The 19,580-nt window shown below is 41.1% G+C and overlaps 1 protein-coding gene across 1 annotated transcript in view; it reads left to right on the top strand.

Annotated features, from left to right (window-relative positions):
• ptprt (protein tyrosine phosphatase receptor type T) overlaps positions 1–19,580 on the top strand; it is a 1,408,195-nt gene that overhangs the window by 1,130,591 nt on the left and 258,024 nt on the right. Inside the window, exon 16 of the mRNA XM_060836083.1 lies at positions 8,437–8,466. Coding sequence (XP_060692066.1) covers positions 8,437–8,466 — 30 coding nt within the window. The remainder of the gene's footprint in view (positions 1–8,436; positions 8,467–19,580) is intronic.

Below are 19,580 nucleotides of genomic sequence, written 5' to 3'. Positions count from 1 at the left end.
ATGTGCATAACCTCACACCTCCCTGTACTTTATTCCATCGGCTAAGTTGTCGTCCACTCACTTAACCAGTCTGTATCCATTTGCAGACTCTTTGTGTCATCCTTACCACTTGCCTTTCCATCTGGGTTTGTGTTATCTGCAAACTTGACTATAATGCATTCAATTTTCTTATTCAAGTGGTTAATAATATATTGTAAATAAATGTCACTACAACACTGATCATTGCTCGATATTTAAACGGTACAAACTAAATTAACTGATCCTGCACTTCCAATGGAGAGCCAATGTCAGTAGAAGCACTGGACAAGAATCTGGAGCTATAATATTTTACAAAAGGATGCTGGGTGAGGTTCTCCAATTCTTTACAGTTCGAGACAAATTGCCTTAAACTGTTAAACTTACATCTCTTCTTTATCCACCGACCCCATACACACCCAAATGAACTTATCTTTTAAAAGGAGTTATTTCGCCACGCATTCTTGAATGAACAAAATGCTTGAGTTGATACATTACTACCTGCAAGAGGAATTACTAACACAATACACATACACAGGTTATAAACGAGCGGCAAAAAGCAAAAAGGTAGAGGGTTCAATACCTGAATTGTTCTTCAAGAGCAAATTGTTGAAGATTGCTACCAATACATTGGTGGTAACTTATAATGTTGATGCGGGAGGTGAACAGTCAGCTCCATGACCCTTAGTTTTGCAGTTTAATTTAGATTCTCTTGTTCTGATTCTTTTTCACTGTGCTTGAATTCAAACATTCAGGGTGAAAGAGACTCCTTTGTCATCCTGTTTCCTTTCTAACTGCTTGGCAGCACTTAGAGTGTGAGAGAGAGAGAGAGAGAGAGAGAGAAGGTCTTTACTTGCAAATGGTAGCTAGAGGATATTCAGGACTTTGAATGGCTATATTCAAAGATATTTCTTTGAATGTGGCCACTACAACATCCTGACACTCTGATCTTGGCTGGTATACACAAAAGTATTCAGTCTCACTGGTCCACTCGAATAGAGTTGAAACTTTTTTAACCCTGTCCTTCTGTATTCTTCAAAGTAAAAATTAGAAGATGTGTCTGCTGTGGAACAAGATCAGCAGGGGCAGCCTGGAGATCAATAGGCCTTTATTATCATTGTAGTCACAATAGGTCACAGTTCAGTTTGTTTGAAATTTCTTTACACTTTTAGATATTACATCCCATTGGTCTCGCTCTCTGGACAGCCACTTAATTTACATCCACTCGTGGCTGCATTAGCCCTTCTTTTCTGAGATACACATTTTGGCATTACAAATTAAAACTGCCCGCAGTATTTCAGAGATGGGAGCTGATATTGTAACAAATGCTATGAACCTACTTCCACAATCCCCTTCCTTTGAACACAGAGAGTGCTCAGTGAGAATCGAGGTCACAGATAGGATTGCAGCACTGAGTAAGTTAAAGTTGTGAATTTAATTTGCCATATTATTCAGTGAAGCTAACTTCTTACAAGGAAACAAAGTCCTGTAGCTCAGATACAATGGCAGAGAATATCAAGGTTTCAGCAGAATCATTACACTACTAGAATGTATCTTTGAAAGAAAAATACTAGAGCCCCTACTTTCAAAATTTGAATATCTGTAATTGATTTATTTAAATGTCAACTCTGGCAATAGCTTTGGGAGCATGATTCACAGCAGCTAATGGCTGACCTGAAAATAACACTCATCACCTGTAGTATAATTGTTCAGTGGATTACTAGGAATAACACCTTTAATAAATGTACAGAGCCCCTTGCTCTTTCTGAAACACAGTGCCCAAGCTTAACATTCACGTGAAAAGACAAATAGACAGTGTACTTCAAAGTCATAGTTCAGTCTTTAAATTGATTTTAAAAAATCTGTGTGAATGAAACTGGGAACTGAATTGCACTAATGTATAATCTACCAAATACATTTTAAGTCAATTTAATGTGACAGATAAATGATTCTCTGTTAAACCAGCTGGTTCTCTGTTAAACCAGCTGGTTCTTTCCCTTGGCTATCACGCTTTACTGGGTGTTTAATCATTGATTGGCTGTGCTGCCAGTTTTGCTAATGACCATTTAACATTTGCACTGTCCTTGATGAAGATGTCACTTTGAAAGTGTTTGGCATTCAATTGTACTCACTAAGTACTTAGCTAAAATCCTCCTTAGGATAATAATGGCCCCTAAGCAAAATAAATAGATAGTGGCAGGATTGGGACTCTCCAGGGGCAGGTTAAAAATTCTTTCAGCCGACATGTACCTGTTTCCTATATCATTATAGACAGGACAATAATGAAAATAGACATCTACTGACAAGGTTTAATTTCCCACCTCCATCAGCAACCCACTGCCATCGCAAGTTGCAATGCTACAAATAAAAACCTTTTCTCTACTGCTTATTAAACTTATTTTTACCCCAATCTCCCAATAATCGAGAGTTGAATTCCTGAGGGAAGTCAGGTTTGCTGCCTACATGATGACTGGAGGAAGATCTGAACTGAATTGTAAAGCCAAAATGACTTAGATTGGGATTTGATTTCAGGTAACTTCATGGGCAGACTGTACCATTGTTGTAATCTGTGATGTTTAGGATTGGATTTTTATCATGGTACTTTTCTTGGGAAAAAAATTATGCTGAAGTATTAACAAGCAGGGAATCTACAGCCACAAAAACCCATAAGCCTGTTTTGTGCAAATCCCAAACTTGCCTTTATTTTTCTCCAGCCCCTCAATCTCTCATCAATCTCTTTCTGTTATTTCATTTTCTACTCATTACATAGGAAATCTACTTTCTGCCCAATGATGCACAGAGTCAAAAAAAGCTCAAACATAATTATTTGCTTTTATTTAACAGCCCCTTTCCCAAAATGATGCTACTTTCTAAAACCACAAAGTGTATCAGGTTCCCAGGAAAAACTCCAAAAAAAAAGTCGACATCTGTGTTGGTTTATTATCATGAATATAAACATGGCTGCTTACACCAAAGCACCAATACAAGTTGTTGTGAGATAATGAGGATACTCCCAGGATTTGAAATAGTGCCATTTTTCAGTGGTTTCTCATTTGGCATGTTGCACATGTGTCTATGTAGTACTGTTTGCGATGTTTTCTGATTTTGCACAGAGATAAGATGTAAGATTACATAAGATATGCAGCATATCCAATCTTGATTTAGGTCCACTCAAAACTTCTCCCACCTTTTCTCATCCAACTTGGATAGCAATATTCTCAGTTCAATGTTCCATATATGTTTATTTCCCCTCCTTTTGATTGTACCTATATTTTGAACTGTGGAAATAGTTCCACATGATCACATCTCTCTCTGATTTTTTTTTGTGGTTAGCTTATGTTGATCCCTGCTGGATTTTCTCATACAAGCAAATGGAAACACACACAATGGGTGAAATTTTCAATGGAGGTTCAGGAGGCAACATTCCAATGAATTCCTGACAAGACAACTGTCAAATTCACACAGACTAGTTGTTATATATTTTGAGGCATCAAGCACTGCATGGAACATAGAACATTACAGCGCACTACAGGCCCTTTGGCCTTCAATGTTGCACCAACCTGTGGAACCAATCTGAAGCCCATCTATCCTACACAATCCCATTTTCATCCATATGTTTATTCAATCATCATTTAAGTGCCCTTAAAGTTGGTGAGTCTACTACGGTTGTAGCAGTGCATTCCACGCCCCTACGACAGGTGCTCAATCCTTTATCCGAAATGCTCAGGATGAACTGGTTTTCGGAATTCAGAATTTTTCATATTTCAGAATAAGTGACAGTTTGATGGTGAAATTTTTAAAGATCTTACCAATGAGCAGACTCACTATGAGTACTCTAGGCCCTGAGACAGAATTGAGGCCTGCCAGTGCTGGGCCACGCCCCTTCCCATGTTGCATCTGAGTGACATGCATCAAGTGGGTGTGGAGTTGGGTTAACTGTTTGCATGCCAAACAACCTTGTTAATGAGAAAAGAAACTTCACAAAAAACCTTCGGAATTCGGATCTTTTTAGATTTTGGGATTTCGGATAATGGGTTGAGTACCTGTACTCTCTGAGTAAAGAAACTATCTCTGACATCCGTCCTATATCTATCACTCCTCAATTTAAAGCTATGTCCCCTCGTGTTAGGCATCACCACTACCTGGAGACAGGATTTACACTGGGGACCTCTACAATCCTGGGAGTCTAAGAATGATCCTCCAGCAACAGCCACAGCCTCATCTCTGGAGCTGATGAGCTCAAGAGCTGCTAGCTTCTAAGTTGTTACAACTCTCACTGGATGTGGCTTCCATCCCCAGGGCCTTAATTCTAGGCAAAAGCTGACGCCTGCTGACGCCTCTGTCAATTGATGCCATGTCATGTGATCCCATGTGATTCATCAACCTTCCTGACACGAGGCAATGTCATTCTTTTGTTGACTTTCCAGTCAACTAATGAGATACCTTACACCGCAACCAGATCCTATCTTGCAAATTCATTTCTACCTCCTTATAATTTGTTGCTATCCACTCACCTCCATATTGAATATGCACTTCCCACCCCAATTTATTATTTGACCGCAAATTTAAAAATAATGTTCTTAGTTTCTGAATGAGCATTGTAAATTGGAAGTAACAGTAGTCTCGGCACTGATCCTCTGGGATTCCTATTCCTGCTTCTGCCATAGTGAATAACTACCCTTTTACTCTGTGCTTTGCTTTATGTCTTGAGCCCAGTTTATCCCCCGACACCACTTGTTCAGATCTTATTCACTAAAAGGCACCTGGATGGTTATATGAATATGAAGGGTTTAGAGGAATATGAACATAGAACATAGAATATTACAGCGCAGTACAGGCCCTTCTGCCCTCTATGTTGACCTGACCTGTCCTACCAATCTGAAGCCCATCTAAACTACATTGTCCCATGTACGTCCATATGCTTGTCTAATGACGACTTAAATGTACTTAAAGTTGGTGAGTCTACTTCTGTTGCAGGCAAAGCATTCCATACCCTTACTACTGTCTGAGTAAAGAAACTACCTCTGACATCTGACCTATATCTATCACCCCTCAATTTAAAGCTATGCCCCCTCGTGCTTGCCGTCACCATTGGAAAAAGGGTCTCCCTGTCCACCCTATCTAACCCTCTGATTATCTTATTTGTCTCTATTAAGTCACCTCTCAACCTTCTTCTCTCCAACGAAAACAGCCTCAAGTCCCTCAGCCTTTCCTCGTAAGATCTTCCCTCCATACCAGGCAACATCCTAATAAATCTCCCCTGCACCCTTTCCAAAGCTTCCACATCCTTCTTAACATGTGGTGACCAGAACTGTACACAACACTCCAAGTGCGGCCGCACCAGAGGTTTGTACAGCTGTGTTGTGGTTCTGTTCGCCGTGCTGGGAATTTGTGTTGCAGACGTTTCGTCCCCTGTCTAGGTGACATCCTCAGTGCTTGGGAGCATCCTGTGAAGCGCTTCTGTGATCTTTCCTCCGGCATTTGTAGTGGTTTGAATCTGCCGCTTTCGGTTATCAGTTCCAGCTGTCCATTGCAGTGATGGTATATTGGGTCCAGGTCGATGTGCTTATTGATTGAATCTGTGGATGTGTGCCATGCCTCTAGGAATTCCCTGGCTGGACAGCTGGAACTGACAACCGGAAGCGGCAGATTGAAACCACTACAAATGCTGGAGGAAAGATCACAGAAGCGCTTCACAGGAGGCTCCCAAGCACTGAGGATGTCATCTAGATAGGGGATGAAACGTCTGCCACACAAATTCCCAGCTCAGAGAACAGAACCACAACAACAAGCACCCGAGCTACAAATCTTCTCACAAACTTTGTGACAGCTGTAGCATAACCTCTTGGTTCCAGAACTCAATCCCTCTATTAATAAAAGAAGGCACTGTATGCCTTCTTAACAACCCTGTCAACCTGGATGGCAACTTTCAAGGATCTGTGTACCTGAACACCGAGATCTCTTTACTCATCTACACTACCAAGAATCTTACCATTAGCCCAGTACTTTGCATTCCGGTTACTCCAACCAAAGTGAATCTCCTCACACTTGTCCGCATTAAACTCCATTTGCCACCTCTCAGCCCAGCTCTGCAGCTTATCTATGTCTCTCTGTATCCTACAACATTATTCATCTCGATGAGCCAAATGCTGGCAAATGGGACTAGATTAGGTTAGCATATCTGGTCACCATAGACAAGTTGGACCAAGGGTCTATTTCCATGCTGTGCATCAATATGAGTTTACCTAATATGTGGTGCCTTATCTAAAGGCCCTCTAGGTTCATGCCCATAGTTGATTCAACAATGACTTGTTGATGCCAACTCTCACAAAGGGAGATACCAACTTGAGGGTTGGTATTAACTTCTAGATGAAGTTGGGAAAATGGCCACACAAACCACTCCAAGGAATTTACGCGACACCTTGACCACATTAAACAGCAGAGTGCAGAGACCTGCTCAAAGGATACCTGTTATCAATTCAATTGAAAGAATTGTACATGGCAGAAGGAGACATAAGAATGGAAATCATAACAAAAATAAAAAGTTTGAAATATTCATATTTTATGTTTCGTTATGTAGGCATTCATATAATTTTAAGTGGAGAGAATTAGACAGAAATAAAAATACTTTTATTCAATGCACTTCTATCTGTAGTAGAATACAATAGGTTCATCAAACATTTTAATTAACAGTATTAAATTTATTGTTGAAATGAAGCATTTAACTAAGGCCTCGCTCCTGACTCGATCACTTGGTAGCATGCCTGATGGGGAACACTCTAAGAAGTAGTAAACAGACGAATGAGACATTTCTAGTCGGTAATCTGCTTTTCTGAAGGTCAGATGATTTGAAAGCTATTTTCAGACCTATCATAGCTCCAGTTCTTTGAATCAGGGTGACTGTGTTTGTCACAATTGTTGACACTGCAATGACCTAGCAGAGACAAGAGACCAAATTAAGGCTCTCTAAACACAATAAAACAGACATTTTATCAAATATCAAAGATGTTTTTGATAAGCCTTTATTTTTCCCTGTCTAAAGAGGGAGTACTTTCCACAACGATATGTTACTGAATGTTCCTCTGCCTTCAGTTAGACAACAAAAACAGGAAAGTAATCTTAATACAAAAGTACAAAAATAATTTTCTGAGAATAATAATAAAAGAAATTCCCATTGATGGTACTGTAGCTTTCCAAAACACTACTAAATTGAATTTGCATTTATTTAAGTCAGCTTTAGTTCTGTAAACTGAGGAAGAAAATTCTATCATGAATGATGTGGCTTATGGAAGATCAATTGACTGTGCTGATAATTGTGCAGAAGAAGAATTGATTTAATCAGTTTTTGCAGTAAGCTCTAGAGTTTACCATTAATGCAACTCACAGAAGGTTACTGGTAGAAATGACTCAGAGCTATTTTAACGCCACACATGAAATGAAATAAACAGGACTGACACTAGATATAATCTTGTTGAAAATCTCCTCAGTTGTACAGATTCTTTTTATTTCCTTTTACCTCTGCCTCACCCAAGTCTACTCAATTCCAAACCATCGTTCACTGTTGAGTGAGCCAGCAAGTAGATCATCGTATCCTTCATAGAATGTTATTCTGGGGCTGACGAGCTGGAGTGGAATTTCAATGAGATGATGCATCATTCTTTCCCATGACAGACACTGTCTAGTTCAGAATTGTTAAAGTATATCACAAAAATGTTACGATTAGTGCACAGTTTTGTCATTTTGGCAAATGCTAGAAAGGCAAATTTGATGTTGGCCTTTACAAAGTAGTTGCATTTTGAAACTTAATAATCCTTTGTTTATTAGTTATTTTAATTTGTTTTTGTTTTATTCATGGTAAGATATTTCCAAACTGGAATGCATAATTTACCTTTGAGATTTCTTTGGGTTAATGCAATTTGCTTACAATATCTTCACCTCACACACTGTGCAATCCTATGAAGAATCATTCATTTTTATTTTCTTCAGGAGATGTAACAGGACTAGGTCTGAGATTGATTTCATTCCTAATCTTTCATGATCTCTGTGGTCCATTCTTGGACAGATTTTTAAACAATCCTTAAGAATAGTATAGCCATGAAGATATCAAGCTTTCCAAAGGCATTAACATAAGACAGATTGCAGTCCTTTTTAGTCCTTTTATAATTCCCTTTCAAATTATTGTCAGTAAAATGAAAGAACTAAACTGTGGTTAGACAGCTAAACAACATAGATTTATTAATTCAGTATTTGACATGTTATTTGCACTTTTGTGGCAACGAGCTTCAAGGTGACTTTGTCATTATCTGTATAATCCTTATCCCCTGACTTTTACTGTGCAAACTCCTTAATAACTTATTTTCTTATTTCTCCCTTTCATTGCTTACCCATCCATTTATCCCTTCAACTGTTCACGCATGGCAGGAGGAGTGCTTATTCCTACTCATATTACCTGTAAGTATCAGCTCAAGTAGAAATTTCCCTTCACTCGTCTCCATGGTCTCTTATGCCCAAACAAAGCTGCTTAGAGTAGATAGCTCAATTATTTGCCGAACTTAAAAGCATTTGTAAATGCATAAGACATTCTTAAAATTGTGTTTTTACTATATTCTGATGTTTTAAGTAATTTACAATTGTGGAATGTTTTTTTTTTAATAGCTAAATAATCCTACCGTTGCGATTTCCCACAGGTTTTGTGATATAATTGCATAAAGTTCAGAGGTTACAGCAAACATGTCACAGACATTGTTTGTCATTGCAGCATTCGCTATATTTTAAATAATATTAGTCACAAAAAGTCATCCACTGTGCCCATATGTGGGATTTGGAGTTACACTGAGCAGTATTTACTCTCGACATCCAAGGATTTTTTTGAATCAACTTTTGTGTTTGAAAGCTGTGTACCAAAGAATACTGAATTTTCAAAGCAAATCTTGCTGAATTAGATGAACTATGGCAATCTAATATAACTGATGGGTTCTTAATGCAGATTTACTACATCAGGATGATGCAGTGTCTCATGACACTGCTGCATAAACAAACTGCCAGATGATGGCTTGTCTTTCAGCATGAGTCCCATGATGGGATAAGATGCAATGCTCCTTCACAGGGCTAGACCACAGGTAAATTAGCCCAAGGCAGTTGCATATAATCATCTGTCCTGGTACAGACAAGAATTAGAAAATGTTTAGGAATCGCCCACTTCCCTTCACTTTTACCTAGAAAATGCCTTGTGACGATGTGGCATATGTCAGGATTTAAGGACACAAATTAACTGGGGAAATAGTCGGATTATATTTACTCTTAAAATGTTGCTTCATTGCTTTTTTATCACGAGCTTAGTACAGGTAAAGGTGCTTACATTGCACAGATAATGATGGTTGTTGATCATAGATAATGATAGACTACAACAATATAATTGTGTGACTTCAAGACATGGTCTGAGCTAATACCAATTATGTGGCTTAATCATCTGTGTTTAGCAGAGAACATTATAGACCAATTATAAGCAGATGGCAAACATATTTTACAAACATTTGCATTTTACCTCACTACAAATATCCTAATGTTTAATTGTTTATAAGCTTTTTTGAAATTACTTTCACAGTTATTTCATTAGGGACCATAGCCCATCTATGTGTATGATTGAATTATGGATATACACAAACTTGCTGCTGTTGTCATGACATTTTGTAACACTTTTATGGCAACCAGTTACAATGCTAAGAAAGTACACAACTATTCAGAATGACAATTTTCCTAAGTAACCTCTTGCCCATGACAATGTAGATGCAGGTTGAGATCACTGCAATGACAATTTGAAGAAGTTCCTAACAGGTCTCCATTTGTTTTTTGCTCTCGCCAAGGCGAGTGATTTATCTTTCATATATTTTATCCATTTTATAAATAAGTCCCCATCCTCAAATTAATTTCATATTAAATTTGAAATCTCCTTACGTTTTTATTGCTGTGGTAGTTTCTTCCTCGATAAACAAATAAACTGTCACTCCTTGTAGCAGGGCCTCTGCTCCTTTTAGATAAATATATATTGTCGTGTTAGTTCCAAGAAATTAATGGTGCTGCCTGTTCTCCTAGATATAAATATTAAATGTTCTCTGCTGCTCATTTTTCCTTCTACAACTCACTGCAGTCTGTTTGCTGGAGTATAAATAAATGTATTACCCTTCTGTTTGCTAAAATTTAATGGTGCTGTCTGCTCCCTGCTATATAAATAAAAAAAGCCTCTGCTGCTTGCTGAAATTTCTTGCTATTGTCTGCTCACCTAATCTTAGATATTTTACCTTCTTCCCTAAAATCCAATGCTGCTGTTTCGTCAGCTCAATATTAAATATTCCTCACTGCCTGTGTGCATAATTTATGATAAATAATTAAATATCTGACTGGAATAGATGCAGATAGATGCTAAGATGGTGACAACAGATTGCTGGAACCCATTCCAAAACATTTAGAGATTGGGATGGCAAAATATACAAATGAGGACAAAGGTGGTGAGAGAAGGGGAGATTTCCTGTGTATTTGCATCTAGAGTCTGGGAACATGATATAAATGATCAAGAAAAATAAAACCTGGAAACATAATTGTGCTAGATTCAAATTTCCTGGATTTTGTGTGTTGTAATTCCAGCCCTGTACTTAAAACCTTAAATCATAATATTGCCCCCTAAAGTACAGAGATCATAAGGGAATTTCCTGCAATGACTCTGTTTCAGCAACTTTTTTAACGTTTAATATCGGGATCAGATCTTCAGCACACAGATATTTGTAGTCATGTGAACAAGACCAAACACAGGTCAGGGCTGAAAATGTGTTGCTGGTTAAAGCACAGCAGGTCAGGCAGCATCCAAGGAACAGGAAATTCGACGTTTCGGGCCAGAGCCCTTCATCAGGAAGGGCTCTGATATATTCTGAAGAAGGGCTCTGGCCCGAAACGTCGAATTTCCTGTTCCTTGGATGCTGCCTGACCTGCTGTGCTTTAACCAGCAACACATTTTCAGCTCTGATCTCCAGCATCTGCAGACCTCACTTTTTACTCAAACACAGGTCAGGTACAATTACTGTCAGCCTATCAATCCTGATTGGTGTTTTGCTGCTTTTACACCGACTTGCTGTTAATAAGGCAGACAAGGACAGAATGAAAGAAGGAACAGAATGAAAAGCACAATAAACTGAAGGCTGAAAAGTTGATGCACCACCAAAAAAGATAATGTCCCACAGGCAATGACTCACCTTAGAAAGGAGATGGCAGAGAAGTTATCTGTTTGTTGACATTACAAGAGGTTATTACCAGTTCTGTGGCTAGCTTTTGGATGACCCAGCCCCAGAGCAAACAAAGACTCAAGTGGTAATAATAATGATCACCCCAGCCATCAGGAAGGACAGATCACAGGTTTAATCTGTCCATGTTCAGAGAAGCTGGCAGAGGCCTCCTTGGAGAAGCAAAGATGGAGAGGAGGTTTAATAGAGATGTTCAAAATCATGTGATGTCTGGAGAGAGCTAATGGTGGAAAACCTTTCATCGGCAGTAAAGTTAAGAACCAGAGGATATTGGAATTTGGTGGTTGGCAAAAGTACTAAACGCAAAACTGTTTTAGCTCATACAAGGTTGGGATCTAGAATGCTCTGCCCTAGCATTTGGTAAAGGCAGTTTAATTTGGAGTTTTCAGAACAATGTTGGATAATTCTTTGAAGAGTAGCTGGGTAGGACTAAAGGAAAATGCAGAAGAATGGGACTAACTGAGCTGCTTTCACAAAGACCTGCCACAGATAAAATGGGGGAATGGCCTTCTACACAGTAATCATTCTGTGACTGGTCAAGGGCAATGAAACCTTGCTGCCCTTTTCATTGGCTGAACAAGTCATTGAATTTGGCTTGTTGGTAGTGAAACAAATCCAGAGGAGGGGCTTAGCTTCTATGGGATAGATTAGAGTTCGAGGATTAGTTTCTGGAGCACAAGCTGCAATAAAGGTCCTCTGACCAGAAAGAGCTCTTATTTCTTCAATGTTCAATACATCTAAAATGTCCGGTTGCACAACTTACAAAATATGCCACTTGACATGTACTGTGAGGGCCTGCCTTGATGTTCTTAATGTTTTCATCATTTTTTTTTTGCTTTCATGCTTATAAGTGTTATTGCCAAAACCAGCATTGTTACTCATCCCAAATTACTTTTGAACACATAAATTAGGAGCAAAAGTTGACCTTTGGTCCCTCAGGCCTGTGCTGCCATTTAAGTACAACGTAGTTGCTCTGTTTATGCTCTTGAGAAGTGGTGGTGATGCAGGTCTTTAACCAGAGAGTATTCCCTCAAAGGTGCAACCAGTGTAGACACAGTTTTCTGACTCAAAAATGTTTTATTGCAAAATGTACTTGGTATGATTAGTAAACATGAGCATCAAATTTGAACAACTGCCAAAAAATGTTTCTGAAATGAGTTGAATTTTACTTAAGCAATTGAACGAATTGTGACAGGAACTCCAGTACACATTAGATATTCAGCCATTCTTGTTTCTGAGGCCTGAGCCGTGTACTTCGAATTAGCTTAAGGATTTGCCATTACTTCCTTCAGAATGGCTCACTAGGAGACTCTGCCCTCATTAGCTGCCTTTAAACCAGGGAAAAGACAGGTTCTGGTGCTGCCCCTTTCCCTGGTGTCCAGCTTTTGATGCTCTGCCCCAATCCAACCAAAGTGGACTCCCTCGAGAGCCCAGAGCTTCAATTATTGGGACTTGATTCATCTTCCTGTCCCAAGTCCTGTGTGGACAAATTAGAAGTTATTCCAGGCTGACAATCAACTTGTCTAGCCATGTTAACAGCATGCTTCCACAGCCAACAAATCCTGCTGGGGGACTTGAACAGAGCTTCTGGCCCAGAGGTATGGACATTATCAGTGCTCCATAAGTGTTCCTTTTCACCTTACATTGAGAAACATAGTTTCGTAAGAAACTGAGTAAGAAGCATATAGAGATTCTGATGACAGAAATAATTAGCTCAGACACAAAGGGAAACAGAGATCATCCAGAAAAAGGTCAAATAGAGTACAAACCACAAAAGCACTGATATCTATTGAGAGAAAAATCAATGCGCACCCAACAATCTTGCAGACGTTACAGAGACAGAGGAACACAAATTCGCAAGATAGGAAAGATCAACAAAGAAAGACAGGTTGACAGAAAATTAATGCAGGAGGCTCCAGATATCACATAGATATAACACATTGGTTAAGAGAAAAACAGCTGGGCAGAGAGAAAGAGAGCTTTTGTGACATAATGAGAAAAACAAGCATCAAGCTCAATCTTTCTGAAGAATCAACAAAAGTAATGCCATGGAGATATACTACTTTATTTCAGTGAATTAATATTTCTAATCAAGTGTTTGGCTTCAGGTAAACAAGGTAAAACATTAAAACATTAATGTCCCACTGTGTATTTGTGAGGCTGATACCTTAGATTGAAAGGATCACCATTTTGTGTTCGAAACCAAATTACTTTTGCACTGGAAATTGTTAGGGAACATATCTTCAGTATGACAAAATAAAGTATCTAACCTCCAGTAAATATGATCCGGTATCATCTTTTTCACTGCGCGTTGCCATTGTTCTCTAGTCTGCAGCAATGTGGTGCACAGCAGTCTAAGTAAACTATCAGAAATTGTCTGATTACGCTAGATGAATTGGGCAAATAAGATCTTTAAAATCTTTAATGAGTTATACTTGATTCTTATCAAATAGCTATACTGAAGGGAAAGTTCCTAAATAAAATCAGCTCAACTGCCACTTTATTTTGCATGGTTGTAACTTGTCTGACTTGCAGCAGGAGTGTCAGGAGAGAAGGTTGACCTTACAGACCTTGTGTGCTTTCATATGACAGCCACCATTCCAGCACAGCATTTCATTTTACATGCAAGAACAGTGACCGACATGAGGCTTGGCAACATTGCATCCTGATAGGAAAATGAAAAGGCCCAAGTTGGCTCTGAGAAGATACATACCGAGGTTTCCTGACAGGTACTGCTGGGATTCCTACTCCAAAATGGGAAAGAACATTCTCTTTGAAGTCTGCATGGAGTTCATGTCACTTCATTCTGAAAACTTCAGTCTTTTCAGTCCAAAGAGAGAGCTAGCAATGTCAGAGGTCATAGTGAGCTCTTATAACGGAAAAATGGATGAGTTGAAATTAATGTATGCTGCTTAAATGCTTACCATGTATTCTTTTGGCTATATTCTCACTATGATGAAGGGCTTTTGCCTGAAATGTCAATTTTCCTGTACCTTGGATGCTGCCTGACCTGCCGTGCTTTTCCAGCACCACTCTAATCTTGAATCGATTCCCCAGCATCTGCAATACCCAATTTTGCCTATATTCTCACTATGACAATGGCATTATTGCAAACATTTTCCATCATAATGACATTGGAGTGTAAATGCAGCCTGACCCCAGCTTCAGACTCCTAACTTCATGTTGAAATTTACAGCAACAGGGATTTTGGAGGTGGTGGCTTCACTCCATTTTACTGTTGAGTTGTTCCATGGTATTTTACTCAGTTTACTCAATTTATCTGCAATTTTAGCTTTAGGGTTGAAGATGTTTCCATCTTGGGCAACTTTGGACATTGTTTTATTCTTTATTTGTTCATGAGATGAGAACATTGCTGGCAAGGTCAACATTTAGTGCCCATTCTTAATTCACCCGGAGGAAACCTACGCAGACACGGGGAGAATGTGCAAACTCCACACAGTCAGTCGCCCGAGGTGGGAATTGAACCGGGTCTCTGGCGCTGTGAGGCAGCAGTGCTAACCACTGTGCCACCGTGCCGCCCACAGTCCAGCGAGGACTCTCTTTATGCTGAGAGCATCTTGTTCCATCTTTTATACTTTGAAAAGTGATGAGGCAAGTTTCTTTCTAGTCAGCAGTGAGCTGCCAATTGGGGTAAATTATTGCTCATTAACAACGTATTTAACAGCCCTAACTTGCCTCATTAATTTTGGGCTTTCTGTCTTACCAAACTTGCCAAACAAGATAAATGGCAAGAAAACACAACATAGCGGGACCCATTGTGGAAAACTTCATTCTCCCATTGGCTACAAAATGACCAAGCAGCACCTCAGGGCATCCACCATGGGTACCACCTACATGCTGCCTCATTTATAGCTATTGGCGTCAAAAAACTTCCAACCCCTCACACCTGTCATGGCACATCTCCGCTAGCATGCAGGTTACTCAGGGACCATAGATCTGCATTTCAGGGCATACTGGCAACCCTCATTGAAAGGCTTCACCAGGGACACTGGGCATCCAGGGACAGGACCCAGCTCATGGATTGGACCAGGCTACATCTCAGCCTGCTTACATGCTCCCTTAGAGCTCACTCACTCAGTGCTCACATGCATGCTCACACTATCCCTGTCTTGCCTCACCATGATTTTAATGCAGTGGCACAAGTAGGCAGCATGCCTTGCTGGACAGCAGTTCTTACTCAAAGGGGTGTGCATCTTATTGTACAGCAGTGTGCAATGTCAATCTATCACCTGCACCAGGTGACAGCAGCTCACACGTTGAACACACTGTACAGCAAGCAGGCAGCCATGTCTCTCATTGAAGGAGTAGTCCTCATTGAAGTCCATGAAGGCAGCCTTCAGTCATTGGTGGTTGAGGTACAGTAAGTCAAGAGCAGCCTCCTATACTAGTCCAGTGGATTGGCCATGGACCAGCATCCAGTGGGGTGACCCCATTTTGGGGTGACGGGGATGGGGAGCATATATTTACAGTCCCGGGGGTAGGCCACAATCAGTCTTATGGTTCTATAGTGGATGGTCCAGGATGGTAGGGTTAAGGTGTTTGGACTAGTGAAAGCCACCAGCTGGGCACTTCTCATCTAGGGCTGGCCAGTTAGTTTGCTCAAAGAGGTGGGCCACTGGGTCCTTCCATAAAAACTTATAGGAAATGAGGTTAGTGGTGGGGAACAAGGGGGCCACGACGGTAGGAGACCTGATGAATTGTTCTTCAGGACTGGTTGCTGGGAGCTGTAAGCTGGGGAAAAATGGAGACAATAGTGCCTGTGAGAAAGGGATGTGGTTAAAGGCATGGGAAGGGAGTCATGGCTTCATTGTCTGGCCATACCTAGCAGGGTCACCTTATGTGCCAGGTGCTGGTGGGCAGGTTTCAGCACATGTAGACGGATTGGGTCAGGACCTGAGGAGCTGCAAAGCCTATGGCATTTATGGTAAGGCCAACTGAGAAAGGAATTTGAAGGGCTCAGTGACAGGTAGAAGCAAAATTAGGAAGCCACTTATCAGAGAGCACTCGCTGTCACCTTCTATCACCCTAGTAATTGAAAGGGCGCAATGGAGAAGAAAATGACTGTGATTGCAGTCAGCGTCTGTGGGATAGGTGCCCTGACCTGTGAGGGAGGGGGCTGCAACATCTGATGTGAGGGTGTTTAAAGGGAAAGCACATTAAACTCAGGCAGGACACAGACCAGTTCAGAAGAAGGATCATGAGACCTGAAATGTTAACTCTGCTTTCTCTACACAGATGCTACCAGATCTGCTGAATTTCTCCAAATATTTCTGTTTTTGTTTCAGATTCTGTTCTTGTGTAAAATGAAAGTAGTTGCCATTTATAAAAAAAAATTGCCAAATAATGTACAATGCATTGTCACACATGCTACACCAAAGATCCCTCTTCCTCTTCTTAATGCACTCCCGGTCCCTCAGCTGAGATGAAGGGAGAGTGCTCACCAGTGGGACTAGTTGGCCTTTGAGGTTCAGTGGGGTGACCTCAGAAGCACCTGTGTCTGGATGACTCAGACATGCCAAGAATCTTGACACCACATGCAAATTAGCTGTCCATAGCGTGAACTTCCAAGGGGTGGGGTGCGGAAGAGCAGGAAGGATGGAGGACCTGATCTGATTGGAGATTTCTGAGGAGTCTGAATGTGGTTCCTCTTCTGGATGGGTACCACCGCCCTGTCTCCTTTTGAGGAAGGGGCATCTGGAATGTACATCAAGTTCCCTATCACCCTGCTGCCACACCTCTGGTCTTGCGGACCAATGGCTGTGGGATGGAGTGCAGCCTGAGGATGCTGGACCAGGGTTTCTATGGCAGCCGCCAACCTAACGATGGAGATAACCTAACAGTCACGTAACTTGATGCCCCACTGCAGCTGCTGGGTATTGAGAACCATTGTATTCACGTACCTGTCTGCTGCTACTCTTCCTCTCTGTGCATGTGGACAAAGTTCCTGATCACCAACACCACAGGGTCCTCTCTCCTATCTGGAACTGAGACGGTGCCCAGTCTCTGGCAGTCCGCCAAGTGCCAGTGGCCACCGGTTTCTTCCTAGGTCAGGTGCAGAGCTGTTGCAGTAAGGGGCTCAACAGGTTGTGATCCCACACTTTCTAAGCCCAGAGTTCCCAACAGGGTGACAATATCTGAGCTGGGGGATAGTCTTAGAAGCAGCCTTGCTGATGAGGCCTCAGTATTCTTATCTTCAGAGGTGGAAATGGTGGTTTATGGGAGAGCCACTGCAGAAGTAGTGGACATGCTGACGGTACCTGCAAAGAAATGGAAAGAGGGTGACTTGGACAGGGATTAGAAGTGGTGTGCAATGGATGGTACTGACAGCAGGGTTACCATGAGACCTGCAGTGGAATGAAGAGTGGTACATACTGTGTTGGTGGGACATGAATGTTTTAGCATCTGACAGGAGTGATTCCAGTCTTCTCCTGTGAGGGCAGCATTCTGTCCTTGCAGGAGGTGAGGAGACTCATGTTGGGTAACCGTCTAGCCATGCTCCTTTTAGAAGCTACTTTCTCTTGTAATTGTTTCCATTTACTCAGAGGAATAGAGATGTCAGTGGCTGCCTTCTCTTTAATTTTTTTTTTCCCAGCCATATGGGCCTCCAAGGCACATGTGCAGAAATAACTTTGAGAATCGGAAGTCCATGTCACAGTCAGTGTTCTGACACTGATTGTCGTTTATGGAACATCAGAATGGCTGCAGCTTAGAGGGAATTTTGGTCACTGGCTGGCCCAGTTTCTATTTCCTATCCCTTGTTGGCCTTCAGGCGGCAGTGAGCTGCCTTCTTGAATCATTGCAATCCACTGATGTAGGTAGACCAGGATTTTCACCCAGCAACAGTAAAGGGATGGTAATATGTTTCCAAGTCAGGATGGTGAATGGCTTGAAGGGGAATATACAACTGGTAGAGGTCCCATCTGTCTGTTGCATACTTTCCTTCTGATGGAAGTGGCCATGGATTTGGAAGGTGCTGTCTGAGGATCTTTGGTGATCTTGTAGATAGTACACCCTGCTGCTACTGAGCATAATATGCCAATCAAGCAAGCTGCTTTGTTCTCGATGGTATCACACTTCTTGAGTGTTGTTGATAATGCACTCAACCAGGCATTTCCATCATACTCCTGCTTTGTGTAAGTGAAATACAAGAAAAAGAGTGAGATGAAAGTGAGTGACACACCTATTCTGGTGCTGGTGGGAGTAAGGTGGTGAGGTGTCCCCAGTGACTGAGTAAGCTGTTCATGAGGCATGCAGAGTGGGTGGTATGGAAGATTGGGGTGTTGGGGACAGCGAAGATGCTGCAGGCAATAATGAAAAGTGACAGAGCATGAGTCTTGGTGGGAGGCAGATGGCCTTGCAGAGATAGAGTGAGTGTACTGTCACAGAGAGTACTGTGGTGCTAACCCTGACCCAATGGAGAAAGCCATTCATTCACACCATGAAGCTGGTACTGAGTTGGTTGACAACCTTGAACCACACTGCCAGTGCCTGTTGGTATATCCTCCTTTACCAGTCCTCTGGAAAAAGGACTCCTCTCTTAAGCATCAGCCCATCAGTCAGGACATCCAGGATCTTATTGGAGAATTGTTGTAACGTGTGACCATCCCTGAAATCTCCTACAAATCTCCTTGACTAAGCAGGGCAGCTTTGCAATACCAGCACTTGTTCAGCCTTTTAAAGATGGTGTAGGTGCAAGGGATTCTGGTCTTTTGATGGATACCGCTGAGTGGTGAGTCATTCTGGGAATGGCACACGGTAAGGTAGGGTTTGAATCAGAAGTGGTGGATGTCATAGGGGCAGGCTAGGTTGTTCATGAAGTGAGTTTGTTAAGTTATGGCGAAGGGTTATTAGGTATTGATGCAGAAACCCCTCCAGAAAACTGGAGCCAATGTGTGCTTTGCCAGAAAGACCATATGATTCAGCCCACAATGTCAGCTCTCAATATAAACGTTTCAGGTTGTGATATCACTCCATGTGCCAATGTGTTGGCATTTCCTTTTTTTACATTCCAACTTCTTAACTTAGATTGCAGAGAAATACTAGAGCCTCAACTGTCTCAACTTCCCAGGTTCTCAAACTGTTGTAAGTTTTGCGATCAATCAGTTGAAGGAAAAAAAGGAATTCAATTGCAATAATGTAAGTAGAAATGGAGACTGAATTATATATGCACAGCTTCATCCAATTATTCCATGCCCTCTAACCCTGCTTACCTGCTTATAATACCATGCTTGATCAACTAAACACTTCATATAA

Source organism: Hemiscyllium ocellatum, chromosome 15 (genome assembly GCF_020745735.1).
Source record: "Hemiscyllium ocellatum isolate sHemOce1 chromosome 15, sHemOce1.pat.X.cur, whole genome shotgun sequence".
In the NCBI taxonomy this organism is placed as follows: domain Eukaryota; kingdom Metazoa; phylum Chordata; class Chondrichthyes; order Orectolobiformes; family Hemiscylliidae; genus Hemiscyllium; species Hemiscyllium ocellatum.
This window is presented reverse-complemented; position numbering and strand designations above follow the sequence as displayed.